At 45.6% G+C, this 14,510-nt stretch overlaps 1 protein-coding gene across 4 annotated transcripts in view; it reads right to left on the bottom strand.

Annotated features, from left to right (window-relative positions):
* Window positions 1-3,784: 3,784 nt before the first annotated feature.
* Window positions 3,785-14,510, bottom strand: part of NCKAP1L (NCK associated protein 1 like) — a 68,571-nt gene continuing 57,845 nt past the window's right edge. For all 4 annotated transcript variants that reach the window (XM_083428192.1, XM_083428194.1, XM_083428193.1 and 1 more), the window contains exons 30-31: window positions 12,509-12,598; window positions 3,785-5,130 (exon numbers count right to left, since the gene is read on the bottom strand). In XM_083428192.1, coding sequence (XP_083284318.1) covers window positions 5,005-5,130; window positions 12,509-12,598 — 216 coding nt within the window. In that variant the 3' untranslated portion in view covers window positions 3,785-5,004. The remainder of the gene's footprint in view (window positions 5,131-12,508; window positions 12,599-14,510) is intronic.

The following is a 14,510-nucleotide window of genomic DNA, read 5'->3' as shown; positions in this document are numbered from 1 at the left end:
AAGCACCCCCAGGTGCAAGTAGATAAATAGGGACCGCTTACCAGCGGGAAGGTAAACGGCGTTCAGTGTGCTGCGCTGGCTCGCCAGATGCAGCTTGTCACGCTGGCCACGTGACCCGGAAGTGTCTGCGGACAGCGCTGGCCCCCGGCCTCTTGAGTGAGATGGGCGCACAACCCTAGAGTCTGTCAAGACTGGCCCGTACGGGCAGGGGTACCTTTACCTTTACCTAGATTGGAAGTCTAACACAAAGGGTGAGGGGTGGTGGATGGTGATGGGAATTATCTGTGGGATTGAGTGTAGGTATGTTGTAGGTATGTTGTATGTGTGTAGGTATGTTGTATGAAATGTATGTTTGTATGTGTATTAATGTTGAATTATTTTAACAATAAAAAATTATATTAAAAAAAACAATTGTACCAGCCTAACCTAGTTTTTCAACACTTGAGGCAGCTGCCAGTTTAGTCCATTAAAAAGCCTGTCTTGTAAAATAATCTAGTAGCTCTGTCACATCCTAGCCTAACATGTACCAAGGGCCGTGAGCTAATACAGACCACATTCACACCATGCATTCAAGGCACTTTAAGCTTCCTCCAAAGAATCCTGGGAACTGTAGTTTGTTAACTTTCAGCACCCTCATCAGGTGACCCACCTGCCCAAGCTACGATTCCCAACACCCTTAACAAACTATGGTTCTCAGGAAGCCTTAAGGGAAGCCATGGCAGTTAAAGTGACCCCAGAGTGCTCTAGCCCTGCAGGGCGCTAGCAGGAGTGAATGCACCCCTGCCGAGAGGCTCATTGCCAGGATTCAGCCCAGAAAACCATCAGCACTCCCCTCTCGGCAAGCAGGTGCAATGTGCTATTCTCACTGTGTTCCGTTCCTTTATTTTCTGGCCAGGGGGCAGGATTCTTAACAAAACCAGGCAGCATCGAAGCAAAGTGAAAAGCAACATGGAAGTCCAAGCACAGGCAGAGACTTCACTGTAAATTTCCTTTCTAAAACATTTCTAATATAAAGATATCTTGGTGTATCTGGCAGCCAGGAAGTGCCGCTTGCCATCTTTCAAAAGAATATAGGAAGCTCTGCTTGAGTGCCTGGAAATGAATGCTTACAAGAAAAGGCTCTGTGCGTAATGTTCATCATCAGAGGCACTTTGCTTGCGTCCCTCCCTTCCCCCACCCCTCGTCCTGCGACTGTAGCTCACAAATTGTGGCAGGTATATCATCTCATTAATTTGCTCCTAGGAGACGATGCTCTTTATTGTGTTGCTGCAAACCTTATTGATGGGCAAGTAGTTTTGCCCCTGGGGAACTACCCTCTTTTGAAAGAGATTGCGGTACAATCCTGTATCTGCCTCCTCAAAGTGGAAGGTCTGGCCAAAGGGGCTTTCTCCTAGAAAAGAGGGCAAAGGATTGCAGCCTTAAGCCCTTAGTTCTATGTAGTATGCATAGGGGAGCAGTCACCAGGCTGGACATGGATCCTGAGGCTGGTGCACTCCTGTGGACACACACCTCTACATCTGATGATTCCTGATGATTCCCCCCCCCCCCCGACTCCAGTCAACTCTACACGAAGAAGGGTCTTGCTGACACTTTTGCGTGTGCCAGGTCCGGCTCTGCTTGGCTGCCTGCAGTTTCTCAGGAATGAGTCAGCCCTGGAATAGGCAGGTTTACAACCTACGTTTTACAGCTTGTCTGGCCCCTCTGTTTTGTTTTGTTTTAATAATATTTATTAGATATTTTATAATTATAAAGAGAAAAAACAATCAAGAAAAACAATACATGAATTCAACAAACAATACATCAACAATAAAAAGAATACAACAATACCACATAAAAATAAAAAGAAGACAAAAAACAAAAACACACCTCCAAATTTTATATCTATATCTTTCATTAGCTTATTTCCTCGACTTCCTCGCACCTCCCTTTTTTGTATTCTAGTTCAAATTAACTGGTTCAACAAATCCTTTCCCTCTTCTTCAATTTTTGTTCTATAATTTATCCTAACACAATTTAGCTTTAAATTTTCCACTTTATCACATTAACACTTACGGTAATATTCATATAATTCTTAATAACACTTCTGCTAAAACCATATAGCTTCCTTCCAATATTCTTCTAACATTCATTAATTTTGCAATATTTCTGTAAATATACTTTAAACTTTTTCCAATCCTCTTCCATCAACTCTTCTCCCTGGTCTCGGATTCTGCCGGTCATTTCCGCCATTTCCATGTAGTCCATCAGTTTCATCTGCCATTCTTTCCGGGTGGGTAATTCTTGTGTCTTCCAATACTTTGCGATGAGTATTCTTGCTGCTGTTGTAGCATACCTAAAAAAAGGTTCTATCTTTCTTTAAACCAATTGGCCGGCCATGCCCAGGAGAAAGGCCTCTGGTTTTTTCAAAAAGGTATATTTAAATACCTTTTTCATTTCATTATATATCATTTCCCAGAAGGTCTTAATCCTTGGGCACATTCACCAAAGATGAAAGAAGGTACCTTCAGTTTCTTTACATTTCCAGCATTTATTATCGGGCAGGTGGTAAATTTTTGCAAGCTTGACTGGTGTTATGTACCACCTATAAATCATTTTCATTAAATTCTCTTTTAAGGCATTACAGGCTGGACATGGGTCCTGAGGCTGGTGCACTCCTGTGGACACACACCTCTACATCTGATGATTCCTGATTATCCCCCCCCCCCTCTGACTCCAGTCAACTACACGAAGAAGGGTCTTGCTGACACTTTTGCATGCGCCAGGTCCGTCTCTGCTTGGCTGCCTGCAGTTTCTCAGGAATGAGTCAGCTCTGGAATAGGCAGGTTTACAACTTACGTTTTACAGCTTGTCTGGCCCCTCTGAAGCACAAAATATGGTTGCTATGCCTGAGGAAGAAACTAATCTTCTCCTCAGCTACTTGGCATGAGGAGGAAGAGAAGCCACCCAGGGCAGATCTGGACTCCTTAAGATGGACCGAAAGAACTGAGATATGTCCTCTTTACTTCTTCAATCAAGGGCTCCTGCTCTAGTTCATACTTGCAGCAATATCATGCTCCAACTGCTCTTCTGGGGATTCAGGACTCATAAGCGCATCTGGAGTTGGACCAACAGTCTGTTTAGGCCTCCTCTTCCCCCAAAGGCCAGGCAGATGCTGGAGGAGGCAGGTTCACAAGAAACACACAATGGTGATGTTCACACCTAACTCAGCATCTGGTCGTCAGACACAGGTGACATTCGAACAGTGAGGATGTAGAATCATAGAATTGTAGTGTTGGAAGGGACCACGAGGGTCATCTAGTCCAACCCCCTGCAATGCAGGAATCCTTTGCCAAACGTGGGGTTCAAACCCACAACCCTGAGAATAAGAGTCTCATTCTCTACCAACTGAGCTAACCCAGCCATTGTGTTCAGCTGCCAATAAGTCATACATACTAAGTTTTAAAAATTATATGCTAGTAGTTGTTACAAATAGCTGGCAAAATGAGTTGCATAGTTCATCATGCATTCTGTAAAAAAGCACTTGTTTCTTTGTCTTAAAAAAGCTGTTAACAATATCAGCACCTGTGTGTTCTCAAGCTGAGAATGAGTCTCATTGCACACGCAAACCTCAGTCTGTGCACACAAGCTCAGTCGAATCCCACCCTTCACTTCCCTCCTCTTTGTTAGCTTTCCCCTTTTTCTTGTTAAATGTGCAAATAAAACATTAAAAAGGGATTTGTCATAAACTGTTTACATGTAAAGCACAATGAAGCACTGAGAAAACAGAGCAAGTGAGATAAATTGGTTCCATTAAAAGTATTTATTATTTCTTAAAACCAAGTGACTTTAAATGCATTTTCATATCTGAAAATGTCCAAAGCAAAAAATAAAATCATATATGATAAAGGTATTTCAGAAAAAAAGATACAAAAGGGTTTAGACAAGGACCATTCGTTTATTTTTGCCCAAAAGAATCGGGCTGGGCTTGATGAGCAAGGACCCTTCCAACTCAAAGGCTCGAGGATTCTAAGTTATACAACTCTCTCACACCGCTGCCACCTGGCCTGGCGATAAGGAGAGTGGAGCCACTGTTTGCCTCACCCTGCAGGGCTCAGCGTGGCACCTGAGTAAGCCCTGCTACTCACAAAAACGCAGGCCTTACCTGTCAGCCACACTTCCCCTGGTGGGGTTGCTTATTGGGCTCCATCTCACCTCATTGCCACTGAACTGTCCCCATGAAAAGCATGTGTGCAGCAGAAGAAGAGTATTTTCCAGCTTTCACAAAGTTGCAATTCCCAGGATTTTTCATAAGGAAGGCATGACCGGAAAGCCAGCTTAAATATCTGGCATGTGTATGTCTCAAGACGTTTTTGAGGAGTTGTTGTTATTGTTTATTGACATAGAGCTACTGAAGTTTGTGACACTTTGCAGAATGTAAGCTTTAATTTATGTTTTAAAGTTGCTTTTCTGCTGCTAAGGAGCTTACAATCTAAATTTTGACAGGAGGAAGACAGAAGCAAGAGGAAGATAGGAAGAATGTGAGCAGATATCTTTACTTAGGCTTTGTTGCAGGGGCAACTACTAAGCCAAAAGTGATGGCATGAGCACTCCTGGGTTAAATGGGATCTCAACACTGGCAAATGAAATGTGGCATATTTTTAATAAAACCATGAAAGCTGCAAATGGCAGAGCCTGTGGCATCTCTGGCGCTAATAAGCAGCCTGACAGGGGCTGGCAACTGTCATGGAAGTGGCACACAAAATTAGCATGTTGCTGCCCACTGCTCAGCTTTGTGAACAAGCAATTATCTAAGGCAAAGCAAGCTCACCAGCAGCTCTTTTGCAGAAACATCTAGAAGTTTGACACTCTTGCCATTAGATCGTAACTTAAGACATGTAAGAGAAGCACCAATTCTAGCTATCCTCTGCTACCTGGTTTATCTTCTCTAAGGTAGTTCTGCATTTATGTGGTGGTGGGTAGCTGCAGCTTGTGACCTTCTGAGTTATCGGTGAAGGGAAAAGTTTGTCAATGTGTAGGAAGCCGGCTCAAGGCTGAGCTCCTGGAGATCTCTCGGTACGCATTGCGCAGCAGCACGTAAGGGAAGCAGGTCTCCAGCATATCAGTGGTCAAGAAGGACGACTCCTCCACAAGCTGAAAAAGAGGCAGGGAAAATGTGTACGTGGTTACCTCGTACTGCCAGCTCGCTTAAGGGCCACGGCATGATGCATACTGGGTGCAGAAAACATCCAGATTCTGCACCCCCAAATATATTTTGGATGTTGCCTGATGGCACCAATGATACCACCCCACCCCAGAGAGCAGAAGGCAGTTTAAAGGAGGGCGTGTGATATGCACACTCTTCCTGCTTTCACGGTCTGCTGAACAGGCTTTGGCAGTTTTTAAAAACATGGTATCAAAACCTGTTTCACCTCAGAGTTGACACAGTAGGGCAAAAAATGTAGCAAAAGGGAAACGAAACCTGTGTCAAACCACTTTCAACAGCCCTAAAAACTATGGTAAACTCTGCAGTCTTGCTGTGTTATGATATCTGTTTCTATGACAATTCCACAGGTCCAATGGAAAAACCCCGGAGCCTTGGCTGGGGGCCGGCCGGCCGACATACTGCAGCTTGACACCAAGGAGGCAAGTTTCTGAGAGAGGCAAAGTGGGTGGGGAGAGACATCACGTCCCATGATGCGCACACACGTTTCTTCTGACGCACTTTCTTCTCTCCTTGTACAGATTACAATGCTGGTTTATCAGAGGAAAAAGTGGTAAGAGTGTATATACACCACAAGCAGAAAGTCCTCTTTCAAACCTGCCTTCAACTCTGGAGAGAAGGGAAACCACTATAATATGATCTGCCTTTAGCCCAGGATGTTCAGGTTCTGAATTCCAAATAAATAACACAATGTTTACATTCCCACCTCTCACTGATATTACAAAAAAAAGGTGCTCTTAGTTTGGACAGAATGTCAAACCTCAGGTCTGGCTGCTTTGAGAATCCAGAGTGGTAAGTTGCAACCTCTCAACTCTTTGTGATAGGTGGAGAACAGAAAATCAGGGCACGTAGAGAGCCCTTTGCATGTGGGAATAAAGCAATGAAGGTATCAGATAACTAGAAGTGCTCATGCATGTCAGATCATCTAACTCCACACCTCAAGGCATCCTGATCGAGGCCTGTCTGGCCTTTTTGTGAAAAGCTCCAGGGAAAACAGATGCCAAACCCTTCCATGGCAGGCAGATACGTATTGCAATAGCTATCTGCCTGCGATGGGAGGTTGGGGAATCTGTTTTCCCTGGAGCTTTTCACAAAAAGGCCAAGCAGGTCTGTGCTCTGTGGAATCGCTTCCCCCACTTTGAACAGGTCAGAAGCTGGGACACCACTGACCTGCATTTCCAACACATCCCAGCTATCAGCCAAGAGCCGCATCCCCCCCCCCCCATCCTGCTAGCAAGCCAAAAGGCAGCAAGGTTCTGCCTAAGCCAGTGTCAGAGGAGCAGCCATCCCAGCCCTCCAATTGGGACAGAGAGTGAACGCCATGCTGGCCAGCTCCTTCGCAAGCTCCAGATTGAAACATTTGCATTTAAATTGCTTTGCCGCAAAAGCAGTTCGCCTGGCGAATATCAATCCCTCCGGGGAATCCAGGCACTCCCTGGCTGAGACGTCTCCTACCATCAGTAGAAGAATCAATAACCATCTCCTGCTGCCACGGGAGCTCCTAATGGAGATGCATCACCTGCGCTGCTTCAGGTACCTGTGTGTCCTCTTGCTTCTACAGATTGGATCTCTTCACCTGGCCTGAAACCACTAGGCTCTCTCCTCACTGGAGGCTCCCCTTCAAAGGACTACATCTGTGCTGCCAGTTTGCAACCTGTTCTCCGCAAAATCTTGAGGGTCCTACATCTATCAGCCACTTTCAAAACTGCACCCCACCCATGCCACATGGCTTGGCTCCCTTGCTTGAGCCATGGCAGTTGGCAAACTAGCAAGGCATATACTGGATCTGCTCCTTCACCTCCACCATGGTCCTCATCCAGCTGTAGCCTCAGCTTGCCCCCTCTGCTTGGAGGAGTCTGGCTTCCAGAGAATATTACCAGGCCTACATTGCCTCACCTACACCTGAGCACGCCAGATAGGTTACCTACAGCATAGTCCTTCTCCGCAGTCTCCGCTATATAACCAGGGCCTTCACCTTTCCATCGCCCCTCCTGAGCAGCAGACTTGTCTATCTAGTTCTTTAAAATGTAGTTTGGAGCGTTGTGCAAAAGAGAAGGAAATACAGAAGAAAAAGGAACAGAAAGTTTGCACCAAGGAGGCTTAATGTTCCCACTAGATGGTTATAACAGGATGTGTTGTGAGCATTATGGAGGATAAGGCTGGCTCAGAAGACACTTTGCACATGCACATAAGCAAGAGAGGTGGAAATCATGGGGCTCCATAATGAGAGAAAGAAGCATATTTCAAGCATTGAGGCTAAATCCAGAGTAGGTATCATGATTTCTGCTTGTGCGTGTTAAAATCTTGTGTGTGTCATCCTGAAGATGATCATCCAAATGTCATAGACCAAATGGAGCAAACAGCACGCAGACCTGGTGGTGGGAGAAAAAAAATCCTTAAAAAAATCCTTAAATAAGAAACACGGGGGAATGATTAATGGACTTCAATGTCTGTACACTAATGCACAAAGCATGGGAAATAAACAAGATGAGCTTGAGCTCTTGGTACAGCAAACTAAATATGACATAATAGGCATCACTGAAACCTGGTGGGATAAGTCCCACGATTGGAATGTAATAATGGAGGGATACAATCTATTTCAGAGAAACAGACCAGACAAGAAAGGAGGAGGAGTGGCATTATATGTCAGGGATGTGTATACCTGTGAAGAGATCCAAGATTTAGAACCTCAAAGCCAAAGTGAGAGCATTTGGGTCAAAATTAAGGGAGAGAAGAATAACAGAGACCTCATTGTGGGAGTTTACTATAGATCCCCAAACCAAACGGAGGACATAGATGATTCCTTCCTTGAACAGATGGCCAAACATGCAAAAGGAAGGGAGATAGTAGTAATGGGGGACTTCAATTACCCGGATATTTGTTGGATGTCAAACTCAGCCAAGAGCATAAGGTCAAACAGATTCCTCACTGGCCTTGCAGACAACTTCATTGTCCAGAAAGTGGGAGAAGCAACAAGAGGAACAGCCATTTTAGATCTGGTCCTAACCAATGCTGATGACCTGGTTAGTGGGGTAGAAGTGGAAGGATCATTAGGCGCGAGTGATCATGCTCTTCTGAAGTTTACTGTACAGCGGAAAGGAGCAGCCAAGCATACTAGGACTCAATTTCTTGACTTTAAGAAAGCCGACTTCATAAAACTTAGGGAAGTGCTGGGTGAGATCCCATGGACAGTAATACTAAAAGGAAAGGGAGTTCATGATGGCTGGGAGTTTGTTAAGAGGGAGATAGTAAAAGCACAACTTCAGGCAATACCAATGAGACGGAAACATGGAAGGTGCCTAAAGAAGCCAGGGTGGCTATCTAAAGAACTTCTAACTGAGTTAAGATTAAAAAAGGATGTGTACAAAAAATGGAAAAGGGGGGAAACCACCAAAGAGGAATTCAAACAAATAGCCAGCACATGTAGACACAAAGTCAGAAAAGCTAAGGCACAGAATGAACTCAGGCTTGCTAGAGAGGTTAAAAGCAACAAAAAAGGCTTTTATGGATATGTTCGTAGCAAAAGGAGGAACAAAGAAACAGTGGGGTCACTCAGAGGAGAAGATGGAGAAATGCAAACAGGGGACACAGAAAGGGCTGAACTCCTCAATGCCTTCTTTGCCTCAGTCTTCTCCGATAAAGAAAACAATGCCCGACCTGAAGAATTTGGAGGAAATGATTCAGCAGAGGAAACACAGCCCAGAATAACTAAGGAGATAGTACAAGAATACTTGGCTAGTTTAGATGTATTCAAGTCTCCAGGGCCAGATGAACTGCATCCAAGAGTATTAAAAGAACTGGCAGATGTGATCTCAGAACCACTGGCAGTCATCTTTGAGAATTCCTGGAGAACAGGCGAAGTCCCGGCAGACTGGAGGAGGGCAAATGTTGTCCCTATTTTCAAAAAGGGGAAAAGAGAGGACCCAAATAATTACCGCCCAGTCAGTCTGACATCAATACCAGGGAAGATTCTGGAGCAGATCATTAAGCAAACAGTCTGTGAGCACCTAGAAAGGAATGCTGTGATCACCAATAGTCAGCATGGATTTCTGAAAAATAAGTCATGTCAGACTAACCTGATCTCGTTTTATGACAGAATTACAAGCCTGGTAGATGAAGGGAACGCAGTGGATGTAGCCTACCTTGATTTCAGCAAGGCATTTGACAAGGTGCCCCATGATATTCTTGTAAAGAAGCTGGTAAAATGCGGTCTTGACTATGCTACCACTCAGTGGATTTGTAACTGGCTGACTGACCGGACCCAAAGGGTGCTCATCAATGGTTCCTCTTCATCCTGGAGAAGAGTGACTAGTGGGGTGCCACAGGGTTCTGTCTTGGGCCCGGTCTTATTCAACATCTTTATCAACGACTTGGAGGATGGACTCAAGGGCATCCTGATCAAATTTGCAGATGACACCAAACTGGGAGGGGTGGCTAACACCCCAGAGGACAGGATCACACTTCAAAACGACCTTGACAGATTAGAGAACTGGGCCAAAACAAACAAGATGAATTTTAACAGGGAGAAATGTAAAGTATTGCACTTGGGCAAAAAAAATGAGAGGCACAAATACAAGATGGGTGACACCTGGCTTGAGAGCAGTACATGTGAAAAGGATCTAGGAGTCTTGGTTGACCACAAACTTGACATGAGCCAACAGTGTGACGCGGCAGCTAAAAAAGCCAATGCAATTCTGGGCTGCATCAATAGGAGTATAGCATCTAGATCAAGGGAAGTAATAGTGCCACTGTATTCTGCTCTGGTCAGACCTCACCTGGAGTACTGTGTCCAGTTCTGGGCACCACAGTTCAAGAAGGACACTGACAAACTGGAACGTGTCCAGAGGAGGGCAACCAAAATGGTCAAAGGCCTGGAAACGATGCCTTATGAGGAACGGCTAAGGGAGCTGGGCATGTTTAGCCTGGAGAAGAGGAGGTTAAGGGGTGATATGATAGCCATGTTCAAATATATGAAGGGATGTCACATGGAGGAGGGAGAAAGGTTGTTTTCTGCTGCTCCAGAGAAGCGGACACGGAGCAATGGATCCAAACTACAAGAAAGAAGATTCCACCTAAACATTAGGAAGAACTTCCTGACAGTAAGAGCTGTTCGACAGTGGAATTTGCTGCCAAGGAGTGTGGTGGAGTCTCCTTCTTTGGAGGTCTTTAAGCAGAGGCTTGACAACCATATGTCAGGAGTGCTCTGATGGTGTTTCCTGCTTGGCAGGGGGTTGGACTCGATGGCCCTTGTGGTCTCTTCCAACTCTATGATTCTATGATTCTATGATCCTCCTCATTTATGTATCATTTAAGACGTTTTAAAACCCTACTTATAACGCAGTTTAATTTTGTCCTTTTATCAAAACAGCTCTGTTCCTAGCCAGCCTTGGAAGCATGGCAAGCCCTGATCCGCTGCCTCTTTGCAAAGCAGCTCCTCCTCACAGGCTGGAGAAGGGAGCCTAGAGGACAGTCTGACTTTCCTGCTTCTGGGGCCCCATTTATGCATCCGGACGACTTCCTGCAGACTGATAAAATAAGCTTCAATCAAGAAAATACTTATCTTCCACCCCTCAAAGCAGCAAAGCACAGTGATGACAGAGATGCAAGGTAAAAAGAGAGCTCAGCCTAGGCAGCCCTTGCCTGTCGCTTTGCTACCGAAGAGCCAGCCAGCCTGAGGGGGGCAGAAAAAGCAGGGGAGCCAGGAGCAAGGGAGAGATGGAGAAGCCACTGTTTCTGCCAGGACATTATTATTTTATTTTTAAAGCAGGGTGGCAGTTGTTTTTTAAGGCGAAGGGTGTGAGGGGAAAGGGGACACACAGACACACACCTCAGGGGAAAGCAGGAAAATAAAGGGGACGGAAGGAGAAGGCAAGTGGGCGACGAGGGTGGGGCGTATGGACAGGAACCCCCCCCCCCCCGAAGTGGATTCTGGAGCCTGAGCTGCAGCTACTGTAAATCAAAGCCCTTCCAATATTGAAGCATCAATCCCACATTGGCCAACACCTTAAGACACAAGTGAGCAGCAGATCCTGGGGGGGGGGGGGCGGAGAGGAAGGGAGACAGGCAGACGGGGGGGGGGGGAGGGAGGTGAGCAGCAAGATGGAAGGATGCGAGGGCAGGCAGCAAACCTGGACAGGAGAGGCGGTGGCAGCTGAAGGCCTAATAGCCAACCTGACAGCTGGCAAAGAGACAAACACACACACACACACACACACACACAAATATATATATATGGGGAGAGAGTTTCTTCCTAGAAAAAAGGTGCTGTACTGTGTACTGTTGTGTACCACCAGAAAAAAAGCACAGGCACCAATGTCTATAAAGCATTTTTTAAACATGAAGTGTTTAAAAATAAAGCTATTATTGTTTTTTGCAACATTCACTGATAATTAATTCCATTTTAAAGGTAGAGAAGGAGAGGACTGAGGTGTTGTCAGGGCGGGACTATGAAGCAGAATGAGCAAGAACACACACACACACCAAAAAAGATTTGCATGTTGATTCCTATATGGAAAGATGCAGGGATTTGAAGCTGCTGCTGCAGGCCCTTCAATCCAGGACCCCAGGATTGCCAGGCGGGCATTCGGGTGGTTTGCTCCTGCCCACCTCCAGCCAAAGGAGGGAACTCTGGGGCCATTTCTAAAGAGCTTTAAGTGTTGTGCAGAAATGAAAAACCAAGGCTGTTAGTACCCATTGGCTCACAATGTAAGGGACACAATTCAGAAGGGAAAAGGAATGAGGAAGAGGGAAAATAGGACAGAGTGGGCTAGCTGGTGCTCCCTGATCCTTATAATAGTTTCTAGATCATCATCAGGCTTTGCTTGCTTGTCCAACAAGTCTGTGCTCTTTGAAGCTTCTGTTGCTGGACATACATCTGCCTTACTTTGAACTCTAAAGGAGCTGGAACTGAAAAATTATATATGAGTATTCTCATAGGAGGCTCCCTTTTTTCTCATAGGAGTGCAATTCAGAGGCAGGGGCGGAGCTACCTGCCTCGGCACCCAGAGCAGTGTGGGGGCAGGGCTAGTCACCTGCATGGAAAGTGTCCTTAGTCACCTGCCGTGAGGTGCAGTGAGCTTCCCTAGCCGCCTGCTGCCCGCACGGGGAGGGGCCCCGCTAGCCACCCGCGGCTGCATCGTCCCTAGCGGCCCACCACCTGCACAGCGAGTGGGGGGATAATGTGGCGATGTCACCTGCCCTCACGGCTGACACCCAGTGCGCACCGCACCCCCCGCACCTGCCTTCCTCCGCCAGTGTTCAGAGGAAGCCCCCCTCCTGTTCAAACTCCTTCCCCTCTAGGATACTGACCAAGTGCATGAGGAGTGAAATGGATTCCCTGTTCTTGGTTTTCAGCCGGTCAGCTTCTTGTCCCAGCTGTAAGAGGCTAACAGAGGCCAGCTAGGAAGACAGGAAAAAGACAATAAAAGCCGTCAAACCGCCAAGTCAAACAGCAGCTAGAGATGGAAAATCTTTCCAGTTTGCATCTGCACTGGAATCACTTTAAAGATGTTTTTGATATTTTTTTTTTACTGTTTTATCACTGATGTTTGCTGCCCTGGGCTCCTTTGGGAGGAAGAGTGGCATATAATACATATAATACATAAATAATACATAATAAATTTAACGGGTACAATTAATCAGAGTTACTTGTAGGGTGAAGAAGCATACTGGTGAAATTGGGGAAGTCTCCAGGCTTTGTGCCCTTCCAACAACCCTTGCTTAAACAAAGGAATACAGGGTCCAAAGGAAGAAATGTTTGTGTTCTCTAACATAAGCTACCACAGTTGCAGGCAACCACTTTTAAAAAAAAATATTTTAATGAAAAGCAGTGGGGGAGGCTGCATTCAAAAAAGAGGAAGACCAAAGGTATTGAGATTAGATGCTTAAACCCTGGAGCCATTTTTTTCTGCTCAAAATTGCCTTCCTCAATCTGTTTTTCTCCCCACTAGGAAAAAAATTAATTCCACATGTGGTAAAGCAACTTGGGAGAGAGCATGGGCACAGCCAGAGTTTTTGTTAGGGTGGGAGCAGGACTTTTCGGGGGGGGGGGCCAGAACCCACGTAACTGGTCAATTACCGGTAGTTAAGTATTTCTATTGTTTTACTTGATGGGGGGCAGCTGCTAGTAGCATGCTTAGCTTTGCAAAGGCCCCTCCCTCCTCTACAGCCAGCATGAAAGCACAGGTCGCTAGCCTTCTAAGCAAGTAAAAAGAGTGGGTGCTTACTCCTAGCCAAGGGGGTTGGTGGGTGAGGAATGGATCACTCCGTTCTGCCTCTGATAGCACATTGGGCTTTCCATGCTTGTGGTGGTGGAAGAGACTTTTCTTCCTCCACAGATAAGATGGAAACCAAACAGTCTGGCAGACCTGTCTTGTGCCAGCCCTCTCTCTTGCCTGCATGCAATTCTGGGTCACCTATGACTACCAGATGAGTTGTTAAATACAGGGCTGATTTAAAAAACAGATTTAAAACAAACAGCAGTCAAATGCAGCAACCAAAGAGGGTCAAGGTGCATATGCCTCCCCATCCCACCAGATGTGATTAAAATAATGAAAATGGCTTTTCTTTCTTTAAAACAAAGAACCCTTAAAAAAACCCCACTGTATTACATGCCAAACAGAAACTGTCGTTTTTCTTCAGAATCTTCATAAAAGCACCTTTCTTTTGTGCAATATGTAAATTTAATCAGCTCAAGTTAAAAGCTAGGGTATCTTTAATTGGTTCACAATCTCAGCAGGAGCACATCTAATTCTACATGCCAGAGATAGTTGCAAAAAGAACATCTCTTCCAGGTGTTTTTTTGCCATTCCTGTTCTGATAGATCTCCTACACAACAGGCAGAAATTCAAACAGCGAAACGCTTCTCCATCTTTTCACCTCCAGGCCATGGGAAAAGCTATCCTTGCTGAATTTCTGCTTGCTGGAGGAGAGGGGAGGTGACATTATCCAGGTGCCAGTCCACTAACTTCCAATGCACCTGACTGCCTACTATGGGATCTCTGCTGAAATGAGCTGAAAGGAAACGTTTCACCTGGTGTGATGGTGCCGGAAACATGAACTGCCATTGCAGCTAATCAACAGATAAATCATACCAACTCCTACAGGCCAGAAATAAGAAAGTGATCACGCTTAGCAGTCCCTCTATCCATCACCCACAGCCAGCGGGATTGACTCTTCTCATACTGCCAGCCATGGGATAATACAGTTGCGTGATACACGAGCAGCCTTAAATGTTAGCAGGAAGAAAGCTATCTGTTGGCATCTGCAAGGCCTTGGGATCCGTCCCCAATTGAGCACACAGGCAGTTAAA

This window comes from Podarcis tiliguerta (assembly GCF_965153285.1).
Source record: "Podarcis tiliguerta genome assembly, chromosome: 2".
Lineage (NCBI taxonomy): Eukaryota > Metazoa > Chordata > Lepidosauria > Squamata > Lacertidae > Podarcis > Podarcis tiliguerta.
Note: the sequence above shows the minus strand (reverse complement) of the source record. Positions and strands in the feature narration are given on the sequence as shown.